At 37.2% G+C, this 27,269-nt stretch overlaps 1 protein-coding gene across 1 annotated transcript in view; it reads left to right on the top strand.

The window, feature by feature from the left end:
- Positions 1–27,269, top strand: part of ANO3 (anoctamin 3) — a 258,575-nt gene that overhangs the window by 191,417 nt on the left and 39,889 nt on the right. The window contains exons 14-16 of the mRNA XM_029915555.1: positions 23,164–23,246; positions 23,629–23,769; positions 24,505–24,669. Coding sequence (XP_029771415.1) covers positions 23,164–23,246; positions 23,629–23,769; positions 24,505–24,669 — 389 coding nt within the window. The remainder of the gene's footprint in view (positions 1–23,163; positions 23,247–23,628; positions 23,770–24,504; positions 24,670–27,269) is intronic.

Here is a 27,269-nt window from a genome sequence, read left to right as displayed (position 1 = left end):
TCAGATTCTCTTTCTCCTTCACTCTCTGCTCCTCCCCACTCACACTCTGTCTCTCTCTCTCAAAACTAAATAAACTTAATTTTCAAAACTTTTTAATGTTTTGGGGCTCCTGGGTGGCTCAGTCGGTTAAGCGTCCTGCTTCGGCTCAGGTCATGATCTCGCATGATCTGCTTCAGATCCTGTGCCTCCCTCTCTCTCTGACCCTCCCTGCTCACACTGTCTCTCTCTCTCTCTGTCTCTCAAAAATAAATAAAAAGCATAAGTTTTTTTAATGTTTTAATGTGTTTATTTATTTTTGAGAGAGACAGAGTGTGAGTGGGGGAGGGGCAGAGAGAGTGTGAGACACAGAATCTGAAGCAGGCTCCAGGCTCTGAGCTGTCAGCACAGAGCCTGATGTGGGGCTTGAACTCACAAATGTTGAGATCATGGCCTGAGCCAAAGTCAAATGCTTAACCAACTGAACCACCCAGGTGCTCCCCCAAAATCTTTTTAAGTGATAAGGATCTCTAGGTACATAATACTGAACTGATAATACCATACTCTTTATTCCAAAAGTTTGTTTTCTTTGGATTATGTAGTAAAACTAGAGTGAGTTCTATATTCTGTATAACATTTTACTCTCCTTTCTTCTAAGGAAGAGCCATGCAAAAAACTGTCAAGCCATACACACCTATTCCACTATTCAAAGAATCATTTAGCTTGGGACAAGTTGAAATATATATATGAACTATGAATACATATATAGACAGAGAGAGTCATATGTATATGGAATATTATATATGCATTGTTAAGTAAAATATTATAAATATAGGACATGTAGAGCTGGCTGATTTCTTTAACCTATTTAAGAAAAGATATTCTTTATAAAGATATAATTTGGAATATTTATGATGAAAGCGATGTTGTTGATGGTACTCTAAACATATCACTTTCAAGTGAATCAGTCAGGAAACCTACTTGAAAACGTTTCACTAGCACCTAATTTGAATTATTTGAATTTGAAATTAACATCCCTTTTTTGACAATGCTTTTCACTTCACGATCCTCTTCTTCTGTTAATCCCCAATTAGGGAAATTCATAAAGACTTTTAGATTTTAGGGTATTCTTTCCTTATAACCTTTTACTGTGTAAGTGAAGAATCTGGCTGGGAGCATGTGCTAGATAGTAGCAGAGTCGGGGGTTGAAACTCTTGTACAGTTGTCTTATCCAGGCATTTTCTTCTGCCTCTGAAGTGTGGAAATGCCACAATTTACAGATAGGAAGATATGGGCCAAAGGTTTTAAAATTAGATTTATATTAAAATTCTTACTTGCAATATGGATAACCTGTGAAAAATAACCATCATCATAATAAGCATCATCATCCTCAGAATCATATTGACCTTGCAGTGTTGTTCTGAAGAGTAAATAAAGATTTACATACAAGTCTCTTAAAGAATATCTTGCCTAAAGTAAGTAACTAATAAGACAGTAACTTCCATTTTTTATTATTAAAATATAAGAATATTTCTGTGTCTTATATATAGTTCAAAAGGCTTGCAATACCATCTTGCTTGATCCTCACAATCATCCCTTGAGACAAAAAAAAATCAAGCTTGTAATATCCTCATTTTGCAGAGGAAAAAACTGAGGTTCAGAGTGGCTAGTCATGGAAACTAGTGAATGGAAGAGCAGCGCTGAAATCCAAGACTACTGACTCCAACCTAATTAGATGCTAAAATGTGAAAGATCTTTAATATTAAAATATTCTTTTACAAACATTAGGCTATTCTTCCTCAAACAATAAAGTCTGAAAGCTGATTTCCTGCTCTTTGAGTTGGATCTTAGAGCTAATTTTTCAGTAATAGCCTCTAGGGTGACTAAGATAAGAAAAGGGAGGTGCAACTGCTATTTTATTTTAACATTTATTTATTTTGAGAGAGACACACACACAGAATGTGAGTGGAGGAGGGTCAGAGAGAGAGAGAGAGGGAGACACAGAATCAGAAGCAGGCTCCAGGCTCTGAGCTGTCAGCAGAGAGCCTGATGGGGGGGCTCGAACCCACGAACCATGAGATCATGACCTGAGCTGAAGTTGGCTGAATCACCCAAGCACCCCACAACTGCTATTTTCAGGTCTAGTATTGCCTGCCATTTTTTTAAATGTTTTATTTATTTTTGAGAGAGACAGCACAAACAGGGGAGGGTCAGAGAGACAGGGAGACACAGAATCTGAAGTAGGCTCCAGGCTCTGAGCTAGCTGTCAGCACAGAGCCTGAACGAGGTCGAACCCACGAACCATGAGATCATGACCTGAGCCGAAGTCAGACGCTCAACGGACTGAGCCAACCAGGCGCCCCTCTTTTTTTTTTTAATGCTTATCTATTTATTTGAGAGAGAGCGTGTGTGTGTGTGTGTGTGTGTGTGTGTGCGCGCGCGCGCACGCACGCACGCGCACGCGCGCAAGAGGGAGCGGGACAGAGAGAAAGGGAGAGAGAGAATCTCAAGCATTCTCCACGTTCTCAGCCCCTAGCTGGACATGGAGCTCAATCCCATGAACCATGAGATCAGGACCTGAGCAGAAATCAAGAGTCAGATGCTTAACCAACTGAGCCCCAAGGCGTTCCACCTGCCATTTCTTAAAAGCTCTCCCTGATTAATGATATCTTACATAGTGGTACAACTTAAATATATTTATAACACATCCTATCTATATTTTTTTCAAAAGCTTTTGGTAATTAGTCCATACCTGTGGATCCTTAAGTCTTAGAAATATATGCCATACCTTATGCTTATCATTTAAAAAATTCTACTTAAAAAGCAAGGCATACAGACATATAAGAATATTCATAGGAGCATTATTTATAAATGTCTCCAACCTAAACATCCATTAGTAACAGATTGGATAATAAATTGTGAAATACGTGAAAATTAACAAACTAGAGCCATGTACAACACAGGTGATTATGATAAACATAATGCAGAGCTCAGAATGCCAGTTGTAGTGTGTGATTCTATGTATGTAAAATTCAAAAACAGGTACAAAACTAAAATGTTAGAAGTCAGGAATGTGGTTACTTGTGGGAAGGGAGGAGATGGTATTGATGTTGGAGGGGGCACAGAAGGGGCATCTGTATGCTTGTGATACTGTTTCTTGACCTGGTAGGGATTACACAGGTGTTTATATTTGTTATACTGTTTGTTTATATTTTTCACATTTCTGTGATAGCCAAGAAAATGGGTTTAGAGCCTAAAAAATGTTAACATAATTAAAAAACATCACTATTATGCATTTATTAAGTCGGAGGCTTCACATGTTTTCTCATTTAATTCTTACCCAAACCAATCAAACATACAATAAAGAAAGGATGATCAATCCTGTTGTACACATAATTAAATGGGGCATTAAAAATGGGAGTAATTGTGACCAAGTCCATAGAACTAGTGAGGAAGATAGGGTTAGGACTCAAACCCCAGTATTAAAGCTAGTAATCACTCATCTGAGTAAAAGAAGTTACAAAAGAATATAGAAACTGGTTACAAAGGAATCTAGAGTTCAGCTGCATTTTAGAACTTCTTCCCACCAATATTTTCTAAATCGTATTATTTTACCCAAAGCAGTTTATAATATCATGATTTTAAACACGAGAAAATAGGGTCTTCTACCTGAACTACCTCTCAGACACACTAAATACACTTACCCCAATTTAAGAAAATACCAACAATTGTCTCTATGGTTCTGAGTGGACACCTTCAGCTTATAGTTTACAAAATACCTGTTCTTATCCCCAGGACCTGTAGTTCACCAACACATTATTAAACTGATGCTTCATCTAGCACATTTAAAATACGATTCAGTTTGATTTAAAAATACTTACATGTGTCTTCTCGGAAACATTCTTCTGTGAACTCTGTCAGGTTCATAGCAAACATTATAACCTTCTTCATTGTCTAATTCCAGTGGTCTGATTTGTTTATGAATTATACTTAGCCACCCATTGTAGCCACTGTAGCATTATTATACATCTTGATTTGCTTTCCCTACACCTAGGCTTTTTGGTTATTTTTTCATCCTAATGAAGTGGTGGTCAGAAGGAAAAAAACAGCCATCCACTGTTCTAATTTTCTCATGTTACATGAGGAATGAGCTTTCACTGCCTTCCCGTAATGAGAATCCACATATCAAGAGTCAGCAAAGTGAGTTTTGTTGTTCCTGATTCACTTTGTAACATTGAACCACCAAGGGGATCTCTCTACCCTTTACTCAGCTTTTGACTGTAACTTGAAAACCTACGGTATCAATACCCCCAAATGAGCCAAGCTCATTAACTGCCTATAATTTATCTTGAGGGAAAAGAAAGGAAAGAGATGGATGACCTATGTTGTGAATACTATTCACAGTTTATTCCAGTTGTGGGCAAGGCTTCTGGGAGAATCGGTTTATTCCCGTTGTCCCAGCCTGAAAGCGGAAGACATCTTCCCTTCTGCTCCTTGGCTTCCAAGAGAAACAGGTTACACCTCTCACTCAGGAGCCCTCATCTTAAAGGGATATAAGTCGCCAGGAATTGAAACCATCAGCTCTTCAGAAAACCAGGCCTGGGCTCTTGCTGGGGCGAGGACAAGGAAATAGTTAAGTTCGACCACATTCTGAATCGAACAAGACACATTATAAGCAGCAAAGGCTAGTGGAGGTGACACAGAAGCTTTGAAGGGCAATGAAAGAAATCTGTGCTCTTTTACTCTGCACTTTCCTCTCAGCCTCTCTCCATCTCTAGATTTTAAATATTTAAACTATGCTGTGTCCTTGTTACGTGAGGTAATGCTGGATGATGGTTGGTGTACACACGTGTGCCCAAGTTCATCTGTCAATGAGGTTCCCTGTGGAGGCAGACAGAAGTGAGAGGATAGAAAAGTACAGTCGTAGACGAGAGAAAATCAGGAGAAGCAGGTCTCATCGTTTCCTCTCCTGGTCTTTGTTCCTTCTTGCCCTTAGGCGGAAACTCAGGAGAGGAATTTGGAGCGTGTATAACACCGAACCCAGCAAAGACCATTACAATCTTGAAAAACCTCTAAGATTAGAATTATTATAAAGGGAAAAGAAAGAGAGAAGAATTTCCATCCACTCTGTGATACTTGAAACACAGATTCTAAACCTTTCTGTATATATTGAACTACTTTTATCATTCCTGGTAGTTAACAAGTTTTAAAATATTTTCAGAGAGTGTGAGTTATACTTAAAAAAAAATAATTACTGCATGCAGAGAAAAACGAACACCATTTCCTCCCCCCGATTTTAGTGTTGACACTAAAAGGTGGTCTCACATTACGAGTTTTGTACGGAGGTCTGCAGAGGTGGTAGGGGAAACGGCACCTGTGGCCCTTGAGGGATGTGGATCCGCACTGTCTGTGCATAATTTTGCTTCCCCTTAAATGCATAAAGCCATTATTCTGCCCAGCCTTCCTGTTGTAACTGAGTCATACCCATTTTATACCATTTCATACCCATAGAAATAAGGAGGTGCCCTGCGAGGTCCACCTGTGCAAGGGGAGAGAAATGCTAGTTACTCTAAACTCCGTCAAAATCCGAACTGTTCAAGGACAGAGTTCGTTCAGGCACACTGAGGGGATAATAGAAAAACCAGATTCTGCCATGAAATAACTAAACAATACTTGGACTGTGCTGCTTCTCTCTCAGTTGCTTTTGCTTGTTTCTTATTATAGATCTCAGGCTACAGATTAAGACAGGTGGGTTTTGTTTGTCTTTGTCCTCGGAAATCCAGTCTGACATGCAGCCAATACCCCAGGCAGAACCTGAGTGTTACTCTTGAGTGGCCTTTACGATCTTAAACAGTGTTTTGCTTTTCCTAGATGAAAGAGCCCCGCTAGATGAGGACCTAATGAACTATGCTCCTAGATATGTCTCTTTGGTAAGAGGGTTTTGAAAGGATGAGAAAACTTAGTAGCCAGAAAGGAGGATTGTACCTGAAGACCTTAGCGTGTGTCATTTCACTTTTATTTGATTTAAAAAGAAAAGAAAAAAACATGACTTTTCCTTTAGGAAAAAAAATTTCAAGTTTGTGAACATAATGCTAATTAAAAGACCAGGGTATGCATAAATCCAGGAAAAATATTTAAGTCACGCTCCCTACTGACTTGAGCATTCTCAGTCATAAACTTAAGTACTGAAATAAATAATTACGTGGAAGAGTATGAAGCTTAGAAAGAAAGACTGTCTCTAAAAAGAAATATTCTGGACCCAAATTCCCAAGCATGGGGTTTTCAACCTTCTATTACATTCCCCTGTCTGTAGAAGATGTCTCAGGGAATCAAATAGAAAGGGCTAAACAGTAAATAAGCATCCCTTTAATTATAGGAGCCTTTTACACAATTACAAACTGAAAATAATTTTAAGAAACTTTATCCGCACCTTAATTCGATACAGTATGTTCTGAAACAACTGACTTAACCTTCTAGATAATCCAGTGAGTGCTGGCCATACGCAAATACCATGTTAAGTGAAATAATTTACATACACAACATTTTGCCAAGCTTTCGATTAATAAAATCTTTGGAAAATATATACAGAAGCTTGTAATTCATTGCATTCAAAGATTGTTTTTCAAACAATGTCATATTCTAATACTTTAGCAAGAACTTAAAGCCCAAGTGCATAATTAAAATCTAAATCAGTTTACATTCTTGTCATTTCTACTTTAAACATCTTGAAACTTTTACTAAGATCTGATTTAAGGAAACTCTCCCTTGTAGTCTTAAAATGTAGTACGTTTTTATTTAACTCTCCAGGTGGTTCATCATCTAGCAAATTTGGCAATAATTCGTAAAGCAAGTCGCTTAATGCAAATGCTCATTTGGAAGGTGATTTCTTAATGAAAACCTATCTGTTTTTACAAGAGTCTCCATGACTACTTGCCAGACTGCTCTGGCAAAAGTTGAGCCTGCTTTATATCTCTTTGATAAATAAATGAGAGAGAGAGAGAGAGAGAGAGAGAGAGAGAAAGAATCCTAGGTTAACCCAGCACACACTTACCTTCAGGTTTTGGAGGTATTTACAAACAGGAACTAAAATATCACACAGACAGCTGTCCTGGCTGGAACGAGTCTGCCGAGGATTAGAGAAAGCAGAAGGGTTAAGTATGACAATGTCCCACTGAGCAGGATGGTGTCAGAGAAACAAAATTAGGTGGAGCTGGCCGAATCTTGCTTGTGTAATAGAGCACCCAGGAACCTGACTGACCTGCTTCTCAGCTGTCAGCATGAAGATATCACCTCATTCAGGCCTTAAAAAAAAAAAGCCCAACCCTCCAGCTTTCATAGGTTGGTCCATTTTAACTTTGGGGCAGGCTGGGTCTCTTGAGCGGTGGCAAAACAGGGGCCATCCGTTTCCTGCCCCAAATGGAAAAAAAAAAAAAGGAGAAAAGACATTGGTAATGTCCCTTGATGTACAGGAATTTCTGGCACATGCTGGATTCCCCATTTGCAGGTGAGGAAACAAAAATGACTCATGCCTGCACCTGTTGCTCTGTGCAAGCCCTATGTTGTTCTACTAGATCATAAACAAACCTGTCTTTATCATAGTAGGGTGCCCTGTTTGGGTACCAAACACCTGAATGGTAAAATCGTGGTGTGATCAGTCGTGAGGGGCCTCATGTGCGGTGTACCAGTCAGTCACTTAACACAAAGTGAATGAAGGTATATTGGCATCCTTGAGAAAGCTGTGAACTGTTCAGTTAGAAATACCCACCAGGACTGAAATACATTTTCTTGCTGACTTTAGGAGTTTGGGGAGAATGGCCACATGATCCTGAGTAATCCTGAGAGCCTTCTCCTTTAAGTAGTTTCCATCCTGTGTTCTCTTTGCTTTTCCTCTCAATTTAGAAGCTGAAGAGGTTCAGAAGTGCCCAGGCAATGCTTGATTAAATACAGGAGTTGAATAACAACCTGGCATGCTTCCTTCACTTCCTTCCATGGCTTATGAAAGGGAGCCGAGTGAAACTGTACTTTCTGGGATATTCTGCACACCAGTATTTGGGGGCTGGCGCCAAGACCCGTTGAGCTCAGTATGCCTGGGCTTCATGCTTAGTTTCTGTTGTGCAAGGAGATAGGTTTCCAACTGCTGAGAGAGAAAATGAAACTTTAGCTAGAGTACAGGAACTTCAAATTGAATGCAAAGAATCTGCCCAGTTAATTGGCCTGGGAAAGAACAAGGTAATGCTATAGTTTTAAATTTTCTGAAGCCCAAAGGCCCCATCAGAGTTTGATTAGGAATTAAGCCAACTTCTAAAAAATGTTCACTCAAAGGGTATTTAAGCTGTATCTACACTGGTATGAAGAAAAGCAAGTTAAATTAAATCAAGCCACTGGTTATTGGGCAATGGCTTATTAGAATTCAATTGGTTATTTTCAGATTAGTCAGTTACTAGCAAAAAAAATCCAACTGAAAAAATATTTTATGTCTATTTGGAGAACTGAACATGACTTGGCAGAATTGGGTGTGCCATACCCTTAGGGATTTTCCTAGATATGCGCCTGAATATCATTACCACTTTCTGACTTGACCATAGTAATTATGGTCTATACCAGCCATGGAAATTACAAGGTACTTTTGCTATACCTGTCTGCTTTCACCACGTGAGAGTCCAAGTCATCTCCCATGACCCTCTTTTCTGGAGACTCTACCTGTGGCCTCAGAATCCTCTTCATTGTCGGTCTTCTGACAACCTCACCAATTGATTAAAATGACCTAGATGTAAACCCTATTTACACTTCTTGTCATGAGCACATCTGGAAGTAAAGTCATAAAATAAAAACTATGCATATATTTAACACCTCAGTGGTTACTTAGCTCACTTAGTTGAGATCAGAAATCCTTGTGGAATCACCTGAGTTGGAGTTAAAACGTAATTTCTTGCCAAACAAACAAGAGCTACATTTCCAGGTATATACCATGTTCTAAGTAAGACCAATCCTATTTTAACCCATGTTTCTCCAGGGGGACTCAACAACCATAAGGGACAATTAGCTGGCATTTTTATTAGCCAAGCCAGCTGAGATGACACATTGTGCAATGCCGTGTGTGTGTGTGTGTGTGTGTGCGCGTGTGTGCTTACCTACTATGGTACCTTTCAGCTGGCACTCTCCAATTGCTTCACACCCAGTAAGTCTAGTAATACATATTGGAAGGAGCAATGTCTTCTGTTTGTCTGAAATGGTAGAACTGATTTAACAAGTGGAGTTTCTAGAACATGAAGTTACATTATTGTCACTGATAGCTTTGAAAACAGAACCAGAATGTAGTTTGGGACCATGCCTCAAATAAAATTAAAACATTGTTCTGGATCCAAAATATAAAAAAGATATTTTACTTATATAAAAAATATATATACAAATCCTATAGCATTGCATGCCTGATACTGATGTCACCCATAGGGAATATGTTGCCATAGATCATTTATGGCAGGTTCTGAGTTCAAAACAGGATATAATTTGAATTTATGTTTTGTCTCCCCTTCAGGAAATGGGCACTTTAAGAAAAAGAAATACTTGACTAATAATTAAATAAACAGCATCATGGTTATATTATTTGAGGACAATTTAATGATTGTTTTCAGAAATACAATGGAAATTGATAACTGAAAATTTTCCCTTAGGGTTGAAAACACTAACAAATTGTTTAATATAAGCTTATCTTTTTTCCTAAGTCATATGGTATTATAATATGATCTTTTTCATTTAACTACATCTTTATGGAAAGATTAAGTGCTCCATTTTGTTGCTAAGGACATTCTACAACAATGTCCTTTGTTAAGTAGAAGTTGTGCTAAGGACATTCTACAACAATGTCCTTTGTTAAGTAGAAGTATGCAGGTGTGCACTCTTGCGTGAATACTTACATAATTGGGAGCTAGAGAAGGTTGTAAACACCTGATTTTTTAAAAAAACTGATAAATCAGATACAAACATTAATTTAGCAAACAGCATAAATGTAACAAAACATGTTTACGTGAACACGTTTGATTAGTAAATATCCTTATAAAGACAAAGAAAAATAGAGTCGATGCTGAAGCCTCTCATTGTAGGAGGAAGTGATAGGTATCCATGGATACCTGAACCAATTGAAAAACAATCAAAAAGCTCATTGATGTCCTTAAGAGAGGTGCTTATAATAAAATCTTAGGTTTTATGTTTAATATCTGTTAAATTTTGGAATAAATTCTATTATTTTATTAATCATAATGATAACTATCAAGATTTTTTAAGAGCCACATGTTCACAAGAAATTTTAATTTATTTTATTTTATTGTTTTTTTTATATTTATTTATTTTTGTGATACAGAGAGACAGAGCATGAGCAGGGAAAGGACAGAGAGAGAGAGACACAGAATCTGAAGCAGGCTCTAGGCTCTGAGCTGTCAGCACAGAGCCTGAGGCAGGGCTCAAACTCACAAATCACGAGATCATGACCTGAGCCGAAATCAGACACTTAAACAACTGGGCCACCCAAGCACCCCAGAAATTTTAAAAATGATTTTAATTTCTATGTTTTTTTTTACTTCTCAAACGACAATAGCTAGTTTTATTTTCTAAATTTTTTTGTTTCATAGAAGTATGACAAGATAATCAATGCACACTTTCAGACAAATTATAAAGAATAACGTTTTGCGATAGAAACAGAAGTAGATTTAAAGATAAAATGGAACTATTAAAATTTTACAACAGAGAAGAGCTTACGGAAAGTATATTTTTAAACTTTTTTTACACTTATTTATTTTTTGAAAGACAGAGAGAGACAGAGCGTAAGTGGGGAAGGGCAGAGAGAAAAGGAGTCATGGAATCCAAAGCAGCCCAATGTGGGGCACAAATTCATGAACCACGAGATCATGACCTGAACGAAGTCAGATGCTTAACTGACTGAGCCACCCAAGTGCCCCTGGAAAGTATATTTTTAAAGGAATGTGACTTAAGTATTAAAAACTAATAGAAGTTATTTTTTAAATGTCAATTTTTATAAAGCACTGGAAATTAACTTCTTTACAAATATGTACATATATGAAGAAGAGAAGGTTGGATACTCCATAAAAGTATACAAGAGGATAAAGAGCTTTACAAAATGATTTTGAAAGAGCTTACACAAAAATCTTAAAGACCACTAATTTAGTGCATTACATTTTTACTAAATTCTAAATGATACTTCAGCTTCAAGCTGTTCCTAGATACAGAATATTTTATTGGGCCATTTTCCGTACTAATTGGCCACTGATACAGTAAGAGTTCACTATGCTTTTTTCTCTCCCCTTCCAGTTCCATCAGAGAAAAAAAAGAAAGAAAGAAAGCCAGAGAGAGAGTGGGGGTGGTTATTGCTAAAAGATGATGGAGACATTTAAAAAACAAACACTACCTCCTTAGAGCATTACCATTGCAGGCATGGTCATACTCTGCCTATGTTACGAGAAAAGCTTTGTAAGCTTAGGGTAGCCCCACTGAATCTTTATTCAATGCCAGAACTCTGAGGCTCTTCCTTTGGCTGGGTCCTGCAGCATGCATGGTAGGAAAGGCTCAGGATACCAAGTCACAATTTCCTTGTTGAATTCTGGTTTTGCTACTTACTGGTTTCATAAGCTGGCCTGATCACAGTCACATTTCCAAGACTGCTTTCTCATTTGTAAAATAGAAAGAGTGCCGCCTACTTCCTAGTCACCTGTGGGGAGTCGATGAGATAAGGTAGGTAAGGTAATTCTGCATTACCTGACATTTAGTAGGATTCCACTGATCCCAATTATAATAATTTTTGTTTAGAGATGCTAGAAATTAAAGGTTCAGCATCAGTGGGAATAGAAGTTGAGATGACTCCAACTAAGCATGAAAACTCTTATATTGAATTATTTTGTGTTTATGTCTATACCTTGACAAATGTTAAATGTACTCAGTAAATGGTAATTGGATGGAAATGAAATAATTTTTCTCCAATTTTCATTTATTTTTTTCCTGAAGAAAAAAAGAGGCTCTCCACAGTTGTCTTATTAAGCCTACAACCCTCTTTTCTTGACCTTTTCTATCTCCTTTCCCTGCATTATTTTACCGATACCACTTAGTACCATTTCACATTCCCATATTTTATTTCTGCTGTTTATTACCTGTTCCTATACTAGAAAGCTCATGAAAGCAAGCATTTTTGGTCTACATTTTCAATTGCTTTATACACAGAGCTAGAATTTAGCACAGACTAAATTCTCAATAAATGTGTAAATGAATGAATTAAATGAGTAAGTATATAAACAAATAAATGTAATTATGAATAGTAACCATAAAAGTGAAAATACCAAGTATAAGCCATCTGCAAGCTCACGTCTCCTCTACCTAGGGTACTCTGCCAATTGTTGGTTCATTCAGATATGAAATCTGCTTTATTTTTTCATTTAAAGATAGTTCTTGGGCATCTTTGTATGATTGTACATGTACCTTATTGAGGAATTTCCTCTAGCAAGTGAAAAGGGTTGGGGGATTGTTTGTAAAAAGAGATAATTTTAACTATGTGTTCTTAAATCTTCTGTTATAGCAGGTGAGGGTGTAGACATTATTGTGCACAAGTGTACATAAGTGGGTAGATGTAGTTTGATGGATACTTTCTTCTGTATACTTTTTTTTGATGTTTCTTTCTTTTGAGAGAGGGAGAGAGGAAGCATGAACAAGGAAGGGACAGAAAGAGGGAGAGAGAGAATCCCAAGCAGGCTCCGCACTGACAGCATAGAGCCCAACACAGGGCTCAACCTCACGAACCATAAGATCATGACCAGAGTTGAAATCCAAGAGTGTGATGCTTTTAATGAACTGAGCCACAGAGGCACCCAGTATAGGTTATTTTTCATGATGAGATAGGCTGCAAAATTGCAACTGAGAGTGATAGGAATATATGTGCTGGATGTTAAAAGAGAAAAGAGAAGTTATGATAGCATGGCACAGGTCCACTCAATTCATTAATTTAAAACAAATCAACTCACCCAGCATACCTATATTTTTCTCCAGTGATGGTGGTGTGCAGGGATACAGATAGACAGTAGTAGTGTTGTTTTTAAGTAGTGTCTCTTTAAACTGTGAGTTTATGATAAACCGAGACAAGAGCCAGAACCCTGAGTATATACACAAGTGGGTGAATATAGTGTCAAACCATTAGAATCATAAAGAAGAAAGTGAAGGCATAAGAGGAGGAAAGTATAGTCAAAATATGATGAGGCTGAGAATTGAAAAATCTTGGTCAAGAGTCAGTGTATTGAAAATCTGAGTCAAAGAATTGTTGGAGTTTTTCAGGAGTAAGCTAGAAGAATGGAAGTGATAATTGGAGATTTTAGAGAGTTGTAGTCATTGATCAAAAGTATGCTATGGGAGTACATGAGTGAAATAAAGTAGAAGAAAACAAATTGAAGATAGAGACAAGGTCATAGAAAGATTATCTGTGTATATTGCAATTTCAAAGAATTATTTTAGGAGTCATGTTGAAAGATTTACACTAAGCCAAGAGTTTAAAAATCTTTAGAGAAGCTAGAGAAGTGTCTCCAAGGAATGGTAGGTGACAAACACTAGGAGAGGTAGTAGAAAGTATGGATTGATAATGCAAAACTGAAATCTGTGAAGTTTTAATGAGGAGGGAGAGGAAATGATCTTGAAGCAGCATTGAGGAGCAAGAAATTCACCACCTCATCTTCAGTCCCAATTAGTGTGGGAGACAAATAGCTATTACCTGAGAATGTCACAGGGATATTGGGGTTTCAGGGTTGACTCAGGTTTCAGTTAGAGCAGGAAGGTGGGGGGACACAAAAGACATTACTGTTGATGATTTGAACACAAGAGGGAATAGTGAAAGTATCTCAGAGTATTGGGAAAGAGTGGGAGATGGTCACAAAGGCGATCTCTGTTTCCCCAAAACCAGAGAATCAAACTCTGAGGGCTAAAGGATGACCTGGAATCCTGATCTCCTTTAAATAATTGATATGAACAGAGTTAAGGCACATGGTGACCAGGTCATGATAGACCCAGTTATGAGTGATGACAGGAGAAAAGGTGGATGTGTAAGATACCAACATGGGAGCATCTTGCCAAGATGGAGAGTTCTGGGCTCCCTCTAGACTCTTGCTCATAGAAGTGAAGCCTCTTATTTCTAGCACCCAAAACAACTTGCAAGTGGAAATCTGCTGGAAAAAGGTATTGCTCTCGCTAACAAGTACATTCTACTCTGTTGTTTAGAAATGCTACACAGCGGGTTCATCCTGGATGGTGGAGTATACTGTTCTACAGGTTTCCTTCTTATAGAGCCCTGATTTCATTGCAGAGTCTAATCTCTTTAGATAACTGTTGGCCAGTTAATCAACTCGGCAATTTAGTTTTATAAGGACTTAATGAAGTTACAAAGAGGCATAAATATAATAAAAGGGAAAATTGGCACATTGATAATATAACCTATTTTGCCACCTTTTGGAAAAGATCAATTTATTAATCTTTTCTTAAATATTAAGGCAGATAATTAGAAAGTCCTGGAATCTCAATTTTTTGGGGGGCTAGAAAGTTAGAAGAGTTAAATAATAACCATGGCAGCAACAGCACACAGAGTTTATTTGCTGAGTATCCTCAGCACTGAGCCATGACCTTACAAGGGAGAGAATGAGGAGAGAATGAGAGGCCGAAGCTAGGTCTGTACACTCTGAAGAAGGTTCTCGATTTGTCTCTTAGCTCGGAACCCAGGGCAGAAGCAAAGGAAACTTATCCATGACTTGAAGGGGATTCTGAAATCAAGTTCATGGATAGCAAATAACAATGGCAAGTGGCTTTCTTGTTCATTTAAAAGACTCTAAGCACCTCAAACACTTTGGAGAGAACAATGAAAACATGTTATGTTTAATTAAACTGACAGTTCCTAGAAACTTAACTACAGAAAAAAATATATAAATTTTTGTGCGGAATCAGGACAGAATCTGTAAAGAAGGACACCTAGGATTATTGAGAATCCCTTCTTTTGAATTAGCATTTGAAATCAATAACCCTGCCTCAGGAGTCAGAGTAACCTGGGGTACAGATCAAGTTCATTTGGGAGCAGAAAAATAGCAACCAAAAAATCATGTCTTGTACATGAAGCTGTTGTGAGATTTAATGATTTAATGGTTTAAATGTGTGGAACATTTAGCAGGAAGCCTGGCACATATGTGTGTGATGCATTACAGCTATTCATTGGAGGAAGGCACACAATTTTAAAACCTTTTACAAAATAAGGTGTGAAAGCAACTAAACTGGGAAAAATCACGAATTTACAAATTAAAAAAATCTCCAAATACATAAAATAAAAATCTAGAAAAGTAACAATATTTTAATTAACTAGCTCATATGCTTTTTGTCCTACATTTTTGTCTGTGTTTTATGAAAGTAACTTTTAATATGACATTTAAAAATTATTCCTTAGAACGTATACAAGAATAAGTCAGTCTTTCCTCTTCCTCTAGCATGGTTGATTGAAAGCCTTTTTTATTGATAGTTTTGAAAAGTTTATTTTAGCTTTAGAACTAATTTTTGGCAATATCATGTATTTTTAATATTGTGGCAAATTTGAAAATATCTGTGGTGTGTTTCACATAAGAGTTGAAAATGTAAAGATAATTCTCCATGGTGTATTTTCTAGCTCCTGTACTTCAGATCTTATTTCTTTTGCATTATCAGTGCTGGACACCAAAGAACATGCCATCTCTCCATACAGCCCCTGGCCTGGCACCTGAAGGAGTCAGCATATGAAGTGGAAGCAGTTTCCTCAGAATTCATTGCTATATTAAGATAGTTAATAATCTTGAAAAACTCAGGGAAATGCTTGCAAGCCACATAAATATATCTTACTAAATGCAAACCAAATATATTGCTGACTCAACATTTGATTAGTCAACTGTTGAAAACACATAGGGCCACTCTACCACCCAGCATTTGAGGAAGTCCGAGATTCTGGCTGCATCTACAGGAAACATTTAGACAAAATTATAAATATACATAATTCAGTTATTCTTTTTCTAAACATTTATTGATTTTTAAGAGAATGAGAGAGACAGAGCACAAGTAGGGGTGGGCAGAGAGAGAAGGAGACATAGAATCCCAAGCAGGCTCCAAGCTCTGAGCTGTCAGCCCAGAGCCTGATGTGGAGCTCAGGCCCACGAACCGTGAGATCATGACCTGAACTGAAGTTGGACTCTTAACCAACTGAGCCACCCAGGCACCCCAGTTGTCCTTTGACTGATTAAATATTTGCTTGAATTGTGGATCAAGAAGCATCATGTTTGTTTGTGTGCGTCTTTCTCCATAAATTCAGATATAGTATTGCAATAAAACAATATATTTTTCAGATAATTAAGTGATAAGCATGTATCAAAATCTTATTTTAGTTTTACTGCAAAGGAAAAGTCCTCCAAGAGACCAATGCGAAGATTTCTACCTTGGTAGAGGCAATTATAAGAAAAGAGAGTGGTTAATATATTTCTTTAGACTCCAAACAACAACAACAAAAATAGAAAGGATTTCAAGTCAAGGAAATTTAGACTCTTGATTCACGGAGCACTGAGTGGATGAGCAGGGAACCTCCCAGAAGTTCTCAGTCTCATTTAGATCTATTAGAAATGTGCTTAAGCATTTCATCCGTGTTGCTAGCTTCTTCTCAGATAGATGTTGTAAATTACATAGCTCAAAAAGCCCTATCCCAAACCATCTTTGGAGTCTTTTTTCCCTTGGCAAGGAAAAAGGTCATAATTTGGATTTGGATTTGAATTTCAATGAAATGTCTTCCTTAGGACACAACCTGCTAGAACTTCAATTTGCTTATCAACTGAATGGGATCAATAACATTTTAGTTCACCTGGGTTGTTGGAGAAATGATATTGATTAATTTAAAAATTGCAGCCACAAATTCTGGGACAATGTAAGTGCTCAGTAAATGCTAGTTCTCTACTTCCTCTTTGGTAATATGATGCAACACATTTTTCTTTTCTTTTTTTTTTTTTGTATGCTCTCTGTAGGAATAGACAAATCGATTCTCAAAAACGATAAGTTTTGAATTAAAATATTTATTCTAGAAGCAGTTTTATAGTCTTAAATTCAAAAGAAGAAAAAAGGACAGACAGTATGTTGTTTGCTTGGTTATGAGGAAAAGATGAAAAGTATGTGGAAACTGATTATGACTGAATTTGTGAATCAGTTTAAATATAAATAGTGATAAGAACTTTATTTTTCCTGCAGAAAGATATACTATATGTTTAAATTTTATGAAGTATATTTTATACTGTATATATTTTATGCAGAAGAAACCAATTAAAATGAATTACACAATTAAAATTAATTAAGCAGAATTAAACCACTTATAAACTGTACCTCATTTAATTCATTCATCCCCCTCATGAAGATAATTTTACTATTCTGACTGTAAGTTGTGAAAATGGAGGGTTATCATTATTTAGGCTTCTGTTGCAGTCATTTGTCACACAATTATAAAAGCATATAGGCAGGTTGCAAACTCAGAACATTACTACTGCAAGCCATGGTCTTTGTCTAGTACCACATTGCCTTTCTTAGGTGTTTGTTTGTTTGTTTGTATTGTTTTTTGAGGATCACTTTAATTTCATCAAGAAGATATATTTTGGGGCGCCTGGGTGGCTCAGTCAGTTAAGCGTCCGGCTTCAGCTCAGGTCATGATCTCACGGTTTGTGAGTTCAAGCCCTGGGTCAGGCTCTGTGCTAACCAGCTAGCTCAGAGCCTACAGCCTGCTTCAGATTCTGTTTCTTCCTCTCTCTCTGACCCTCCTCTGCTTGTGCTGTCTCTCTCTGTCTCTCAAAAATAAATTAAAAAAAAAAGAAGATATATTTTATTTTGCTTATTATAAAAGTGAAGTTAGTAATTTCTTTTTGTAATTTTTAAATGTTTATTTTGAGAGAGAGAGAGAGAGAGAGCAGGGGAGGGTGAAAGAGAAGGAGACACAGAATCTGAAGCAAACTTCAGGCTCCGAGCTGTCAGCCTGTCAGCGCAGAGCCCAGTGCGGGTTTCTAATTCATGAACTGCAAGATGGTGACCTGAGCTGAAGTCGGGTGCTTAACCAACTGAGCCACCCAGGCATCCCAGAAATTTCTTTTATATTGGCTGTCATTCCCTGGTCATGCCAAGTACAGTTCTGAGTGAACTCTACCCAATTCCAGAGGGATGCTTATAGGGTGAAAAGGCAAATTTTTAACAATGCTTAGGGCTCTGGCACTGGCTTAGTCAGAATCAGTGCAGACCTTAGTCTTGGAGCACTTGATTGGAGCCCACAAGCTGTTTCAGCAGTTAACTGGTCAGGGATCCTGTCCTGGAGAAGCTTTCCTGGGGAGGACAGGCCAGCACAGTAAGGGGTGTGAGACATTTCAGAGACTCAGTTATGAGTTTGGTTTTTCTTTTTTCAGTCATAAATTAACAGCCAGTATGACCATACCTTTGAGTATATACCAGTCATAAATACACTGTTCAAGAAAAATACTTTGGATGGAATAACCAAAAATTTAATTATAGCTATTTATCAATGGTGAGTGTAGGTGACTTTTATTTTCTTCTTTACTGTTTCAATTCATTCATTCAGCATTTACTTATTAAAAGCCTCATACAGACCTCCTAGACCTCTGTTTCAGAAGTGAACCAGACAGGTGCTTGGTCCAGTTACTTATGCTGGTGTTTCTACATTTGTCATCAGAAAATGTTTGGCAGAATTAAGAAATGTAAGTGTATCAAATAGTTGAATGGTAAGATGAAGAAAGGGCCTAAGAAAACTTAATCCTGTGCTTGAAATGGTTATTATGTTTTGTAAAAACATATGGCAAATGCTGACAAGTTTTTATTGCAATTTTATAGCAAGTCAATCGAAAGTATCCATTTAAATGTGGACAAATCCTACTATAATGTATTTGATACATACATGCCACTACCATATCGAGTGACAGAAGAATTAGCTTTAGAGGGACTCTTAGCATCAAAAAGTCTGCTCAGGTCCAGATTATCCTGGGAGTTCTCATTGCACTGTAATATAACATGATGCTGTTTCTGCGCACCTTCTTCTAAGTGCATGTTCCTAGGGGGAAAATGATCAAGTCTCATTTTAGGAATTGGTGAAGACTGGCAGTGCTTAGGGTTCAGATGTTCTTAGAAACTAGTTATTTGTCCTTTTCTTTTTTTACTAGAACCTAGTTATTTGTCGTTTTCTTTTTTACTTAGCATTGTTAGAGAGGAAGAAGGAGGGGAGGGAAATTGGAAGTAACATTAAAGAGAGCCTTGATGGCCTTAGGCAAAGAGGAAGTTTAACAAGACAAGCAAGTCCTGACTAACCAGTTCCTCCCAGTGTAGGAGTGTCAAGTGCAGTTCAGTCCAAATCTGTCACTTCTACATATTTATAAGCTCTTTCTATTGATGAGCCTACTTTATAGTTATGTAAAGAACTCCATTAACTCTATTTTTTGTAAGGTGCTAAGGCAGGGAGACAGGGGTGGGGGTAGGGGTGGTGGAAGAGAATGTAGCTTTCTCTGGGCATGGAAATGTTTTCCACATTCGTGACCCTTCTGCTAATGGTAAAACCTGTTCTGTGACGTTTGTATTTCTACCTCACATATAGTGATGTTGCAATGCTCTGTGGGAAAGGCACATTACGCTTGAGGATGTTGCTGAAATTAAGTCTGGGGAAAGGAAAAGAGGCTTTAGTTGTACTTGGGTGTAATCTACATTGGCAGTCTCAGAAGTGCTGCTCTGATAAACGGTTGTTTCATTGGGTCTTCTTTTGAGAAGGCTTTAAATCTTTATCTCTTCTGATAAAAACAATACTTGGAATTCCTTTTTGCTTTCCATATTCAGTCATGTTTAACTTCAGTTTGTTTTTGGAATTGACATTTTTACCCTGCTCTCTTTCCTTGAGTCCCTGCCCCCTGAGTATAGTGAAGTCATTTTTAAAGCTTTTTAGTAATAATTTTTTCCCAAATCGAATTGAACTTAATATATATAAAACAGATATAGAAAGGACTTCTCTATAAGGGACTCTCTCTCTCTCGATCTCCCTGGAGCACAATTTGAAAACCTCTGGAATAATGGAAAGAGCACTTAACCAGGAGTTAGAGTAACAATTTCTACAAAATTTTTGGATTCCACTCAAAACTTTAGTTCAGGGGCGGCTGGATGGCTCAGTTGGTTAAGTGTCCAACTCTGGGTTTCAGCTCAGGTCATCATGTCATGGTTCCTGAATTCAAGCCCTGCAGTGGGCTCTGTGCTGACAACGTGGAGCCTGCTTAGGATTCTCTCTTTCCCCTACAATGCTCTCCTTCCCTCTCTCTCTCACTTACTCAATATAAATAAACTTAAAAAAATTAACAAATTTAGTTCAATGTAACATTTATTGGGCATGTCAGTGTGCTAAGCACTAAAAGCACTAAGGGAAAAAGAAACTCTAAACGCTTAATCTGAAGTGTAGATGAAAGCAGATATAGGAAAAAGTATAGTAAAGTGTTGTAGACGCTTTGGCAGACATCTAGACAAGGTCGGTGATACTTGTCACCCACTTTGGGCCTAGATTTTTATAAATTTGAAATAAGTAATGGAGAAAATTACATATAGAATCTAACCTCTTTGAGATGCTAACTTTATGATTCTGTTATTCTGTGCCGTTGGCTTTAGATCACAAAGGGAAGCCACTGGAAATGGACATGAGGAAATGGAAGTGGTTGCCTCAGAAGCAACCACTATTCTAATTAGCAAATTTTATTATTAATTTTGTCTTTATTAAGTTTAGTAGGGGTTAATAGGTGGTACCTTCCTTCCTTCTTCTATGTTTTTTGGCATACTGATAAATTACATGGCCTCCTTCTAACTAAACATTTTTTAAAGTGAGAATATTGATTCACCTGAGTTTAAATAATACATGAATAAAATGAATATATATCAGACAGAGAATGGATCTTTAACACAAAGCCTAGTTTATTACTAAAGTCCCAAGGAAAATTTGTGCAAGTTAAAATTACATCAAAGGCAGTTTTCAGGCTCACAAAACCGAGATTACCTTTATTTCTTAGATTCTCTGGGAGATGCTTCTAGGCAGAGTTTTGCTGGAAAAATAAATTAGGAAATGACCACATCACACATTTAAACTTTAAACCTTGACTGAGGTCAGTGATAATTAGAATTTTATCATGCATTCTGTGTCATGTACTTAGAGAAAGACTCTAAGTCCTAAGTTTATAATCACGTCATGTTATAGCTGCTTATTGCTTTTTTCCCTCAATTTTCCTTCCATAATAAATTATTTCTCTGCGTCTCTCCTTCAGTACACTTCCTCTATATGCCGCTTCTTTTTAAATTCTAGCTCTCCCTTTGGTAACAGTGATGATGGACAACTCTTCTTATAGCAGATCAAGTATTTGGAAAACCTCATTTGTCTTCCTGTCGGTGGAGCTTGGCTATCTCAATTCTTTTAGCCATGCTTCTTCTTATAAAACCTTATAGAAAATCAGTAGATAACATACAAAGTAGGCCTGGTGAAAAAAATTAAAACAACGAAGATTGTATAGACAATAACTAGCAAGAGCTTCAGTCCTGACTCGGCTATTTATTAGCTATGTGTTCTTGGACACAGCAAGTTTATACCTTCGTTTCAAAAATCTGATGAGTGTAATGCCTGCCATATCTACTTGTGTTATGAAAGTGACAACTTTAGGGACACCTGAGTGGCTCAGTTAGTTAAGCACCTGACTCTTGGTTTGGCTCAGGTCATGATCTCATGGTTTGTGGGATCGAGCCCTGTGTTGGGTTCTGCATTGACAGAGTGGAGCCTGCTTGGGATTTTCTCTCTCCCTCTCTCTCTGCCCCTCTCCCCACCTCAGGCATGCTCTCCCTCTTTCTTTCAAAATAAATAAACAAATGTAAAAAAAAATAAAGTGACAAAATTAAATCATATGTGAGAAAGTACTTTGTACATTTTAAAGTGTGATAAAAATATAAGATCATGTGATTATGAACATTGTATTTTCTAACCAGTATTAGGGCTGCCCTTTAATTATAAAGAAAAAAGACCAAAAAAAAACCCCTCAGAATCATCTTCTCCTGGGATTCTTTTGCAAAGAAGGCAACAAACTATATTTACAGATAGGGAAGAAGACCTCAAACCTTTGCTCTATCATCTGCTTGTGATGCGGGTGGTAGTGGTGGCTTTTTCCAAAAGCATGTGTCTCTATGTTTTTGCTCTAATTCTTCTTTCATTATAGCTCTTACTACAATGTAAGCTAACTTTATTTAGATGACTCTCTCACTCTACCGGATAAGAAGATCCCTGAGGTCAGAGTTCCTTGCCCAAAATGAGAGAAGAGCAAATGGATGGATGGATAGTTAGATGGATGAATGGTACCACAGCTTTTAAGAATGCATGTATGAGGTGTTACTGATGTCCACAAGTCTTGAATGCTGTGAGGTGCAGACCACTTATTAGGGGTGAAAAAAAGCAATCTTTGTCTTAATTGTTTACACAGAAGGTTCAGATTATGGTTCAGGCATTTCTTTACTTTTTTCCATGGAGGCCCTTTGAGTCCATGCTGAGTTCACCTAGAAAATGCATCCGAGAGTGTCTTCTCTGGCCTCTTTCTTTTCTTGTCCTTTCACCATAGTAACCTTGTGCTTTTCCACTCTCTCTCCCAACCCATCCCTGTCTGGGTTCTGGAGAAGTAACATCTAGTTTCTATTATCATTCCTGTCTGGAGAAGTCTTTCTCTTGGTCTTTTATATGATATTGAATAAGCATATACAAGTCAAAAGGGACAATATATGTTTAGCTCACTAATATTGACCTTCTCTTATAGCATCACTTTGATGGATCATGCTAGCAAAGGTCTATGCTTATTTAATCCATTGAAAAAGATTACATGCTAGGAGTTTATGCTGACAGTAGTGTATAGAGACTTGGAGGAAGGAGTGAGGGAAAAATAAAAGTCCATTTATATAAATGCAATACAAATTTAATTTGTTTTAATAATTTAACAATGCAGTGGAAATGCATTAATCCAAAAAAGAAAAGCAATGATGAAAGAATGTGATGTTGTCGGGTAAAGGGCAAATAATTAGTAATGATGATGATGATGATGATGATATTAATATTATCTATAGCCACAGTCTTCTTGGAGTTTTGGAAAAGGAGAAGAAGTACACTTACCTATACTTGGGACCTCATTGAATGGGAAGAAGAGGAGGTAAGATGTTATGAAACTAGGAGACAGAGAAACTGAGATAACACAGGATGCAGAAGATTATTCATTGTCCTTAACATCCAAGCTGGAAGCACTTAAACACTGTTAAATTTTCCCTTGATGTTTTTTACTAACAAGATTTCTTATTTCATGAAGATAAGACAGATCATTGATGAAGTTATGTAATTTTTTCAAAGCACTTTCATAATGTTTCCTAAAATGACATCATTGGAAACTTGTGCTAATTAAAAATATGCTTCTTTTCTAAGACTTGCTATGAAAGTAGGCCAAAATCCAGAAATTTTGTATCAACTCTTGATTGGATCGTTTTTTTTTTTTTTAATGTATGACTTTGTTACATAGGTAACTTTAGTCTCTCTTCTAGGAAACACTTCGGCCCCAGTTTGAAGCCAAGTATTACAAGATGGAGAGAGTGAACCCCATCAGTGGAAAGCCTGAGCCACATCAGCCTTCCTCAGACAAAGTCTCTCGTCTTCTTGTTTCTATCTCAGGAATATTCTTCATGGTAAAGTATAACCATCAATATCAGAATGTTGTTGGATTCCATGTTTAGAAGGAAGTTCTAAGATACCAACTTATTTTGCAGCCCTCAGGGCGCAAGAAACCATATCCACTTCAATACCTTGGTAATATATACTCTTAAACAAAATTAATATCATGGCAAGTCATGAGTGATTACAAAGACAATTTGGGCACATCTTTAATAAAACACTCTTTAAGAGAAACAAAGATCATGTAAGATAAAGTGGATATTAGATGTGTTGCCCTGAAATTTATTAAGACTAAGCATTCCACTTAAAAGTGGAAATTTGAGGGACGCCTGGGTGGCTCAGTCGGTTGAGCATCTGGCTTTGGCTCAGGTCATGATCTCACAGTCCATGAGTTCCAGCCCCACATCAGGCTCTGTGCTGACAGCTAGCTCAGAGCCTAGAGCCTGCTTCAGATTCTGTGCCTCCCTCTCCTCTGACCCTCCCCTGCTCCCTCTGTCTCTCTCTGTGTCTCAAAAATAAATAAAAAACATTATTTTTAAAAAAGTGGAAATTTGAGCAGCTTAAATCTTACAATATGTATTTTGACTCTAATATAACTCAATCCCTTAAAGGAAAAAAAAATTATGTATCCTTTCTTGGAAAAGGCAATTCCTTTAGCTCTGTGGACCCAGTATATTAATCCATGGTATTGCTTTTGTTTTGTGAGTTATTCCAAAATCGGACATCTCCTCTGGTCTCCCACGTTATAGATTTCTTTGGTGATCACTGCGGTGTTTGCTGTTGTCGTGTACCGCCTGGTCGTCATGGAACAGTTCGCGTCATTCAAGTGGAATTTCATCAAACAACACTGGCAGTTTGCAACATCAGCTGCTGCTGTCTGTATCAATTTTGTGATCATTATGGCACTGAATCTTGTAAGTGGCTACAGTTTTCAATAGGGGGAAAGACATGGGTAGGGGAGAGGTCTGTGTTTCCTTCATGCTAGGATCGTATTTACAAGGAAGCGGAAATGAGACCAGCAATGGCAACACGGTTTATAGTCTTGATTAGTGAAAACTTCCAGTCTTGCATGTGTAGCGTGGACTAGAAAAGGTGCTATGCTCTTTTCATTCAAAGAAGGGATTTTTGGAGGTTCCAAAAGCATTCCAAAAAACAACCTCAGTGGAGAATTTGTTGCAAAGATATAGGAAAATCTATTTGAAATAAAAAGCTTGTTATTTCCAAGGTTTCATGTGATATAGAAAATAGACAACTACTCTATTTCTCTTTCTCTAGGTCTAAGCATTTTTCTTCCTTCCTTCCCTCCCACTTTCCTTCCTTTCTTCCATCTACTCATCCTTTTTCTCTCCTCTCTCTCTCTCTCTCTTCTTTTTTCAGTTCTGTGTGCACGTCTGCTCTGTTCTATCAAGAAATGTCTGTCCTTACTTAACCATGACCCATCTTTACCTTAAGTCGTCAGGGACGCTGTGGTATGGCAATGATTTTGTTATCTTCTTTGGCTCTGACTACATGGCCATGTTGGTCAGGTTTCCATAGCCTGTTTAACTAAAATTATCTAGTAATTCAATGTATTAATTTCTCAGAGAGAGCATCTGATTGGTTCAACATCATATCTACTGATTGGCTTGTGAATTGTACGGCTGAGAGGGCATTATTATGCCTACGTCCACAGTTTCAGCAAGGTCTCTGGGTGGGGTTCTATTTTCTCTGAAGACAGGAACCACTGATTGGCACATTTAGGATAATATTCTCTGTCCTTCAATTATTCCAATGATGCCACAAGACTAGTATTTTCTCCATTACGTAAATAATGAAACGGATTTGGAGAGTTTAAATAACCAAATCATATATACACTAACTGTTAATGCTGATATATTTGCAACATGAGATTATTTATGTAGATATATGAGCAATACACAAATAATGATATTGATATTATGTACAGGTAATGTGCATTTGGTTCCAAATATGGATTGACACTAATGTTTTGCAAGTTTAGACTGGAGAGGGCTGGGACCATTTAAAATAATCAGGAAAGATTAAAAAAAAAAGTGAAAGTCACTGTGATAAATAAGTTTTAATGCAAGGATGATAGTTACTATTTCCTACTGGGGTCAATTTTCTTCAGATTAATTTTCCTTGGTTGAAGGAAAATACTGTTTGCAGTTTCTACAAATAAACCACAAATATATTTAATTTATGTACTTGGCTCATAGATTACAGTAAATAACAAACATTGAAAAAATAAAACATGAAGGTGAGGAGGCATGGATGGTAGTGTATGTAAGGTACTATAGGTTGCACACTGCACAAAGTCACTACACTGAAGGAGGAACCATTAACGGCATAGCTGTTGTAGGGTTTTGTATTTATGATTATACTCTTCTGGTAGACAGCAAAAGATCTTGGTTCTAACAAAATAAATTGGTTATGACAATTTTACAGTAAACAGATTATTGGGATTGGCTTAATTATCTGAGGAAAAGGAGGCTAAATAAATCGCCTGTTTATTTTTAGGTAAGACAAGCAACCAACCAGTCTGATCTTAAATTGACTTTATTTTTACTTTTAGTAGGTTAGTTGACATAAAATGACTGACCAGAGCCCTGCTATTTAGGATGATCTTATAGGCTAGTAGGGACATAGAACACACTGAAGAATGAATGGATCCTAGTCAAAGAACAAAGGGCTTTGAGTAAAATGAGAAAGAAACTACCAGTTGCCTCTGAATTGGTGGGACTGTGATGGTGAATCAGAAGTGTGCATGCAGAGAGGACAGGGTACTTACTCTGATGAGCCAAGAAAGAACAGACAGTGGACTGTCATTTGAGGGAATTCAACCTACAAATGTATAGAACCACAGAAGTGCATACTTTCTTCTAAGGAAATGGGAAGGGTGTCTAAAAAACATAAATTTATTGGAGAATGAAGAAAGAGAGATTAGAAAAGTAGGTCAGTGCCTAGCTGTGGAGATTTGGAATAGCATATGAATAATTTGGATATCATCTTTATTTTTTTTCTTGTGGACAGTGGGGACCCACTGGGTATTTGATAGGTGAATAACCACTAATTACCAAATCAGATACATTTACAGATACTAAAGATATTAGAATATTATATATAAAAATATTAGCATATATTATATCACTAGGCTGATAAACCTTAAAATTCTCAAGAAAGTGTCAGACTCTCTAGAAAAAAATATGTTCAAAACTTCTAAAAGTAAAAGTAGACATCCTGAGTACAGTATTAAACATGGAAAAAATTTGGGGAAAAAATGATTACAAACTAATAATGCTATGTCATCTAAGACACTGTATTAATAAGATGTTCTTTTGAATTTTAAGTAAAAGATAATTTCCTGTTGTATAAATTAGTCCCAAATTTAGACAAAGATGTAATGCTTCACAAACAAACATAAACCTGATTTTAAAAATATATATGTCATATCAGATAAAGGGCTAGTATCCAAAATCTACAAGGAACTCACCAAACTCCACACCCAAAAAACAAA

This window comes from Suricata suricatta, chromosome 11 (assembly GCF_006229205.1).
Source record: "Suricata suricatta isolate VVHF042 chromosome 11, meerkat_22Aug2017_6uvM2_HiC, whole genome shotgun sequence".
Taxonomy (NCBI): domain Eukaryota; kingdom Metazoa; phylum Chordata; class Mammalia; order Carnivora; family Herpestidae; genus Suricata; species Suricata suricatta.
The sequence above is the reverse complement of the archived record's forward strand: the minus strand, read 5'-3'. Positions and strand labels throughout refer to the sequence as shown.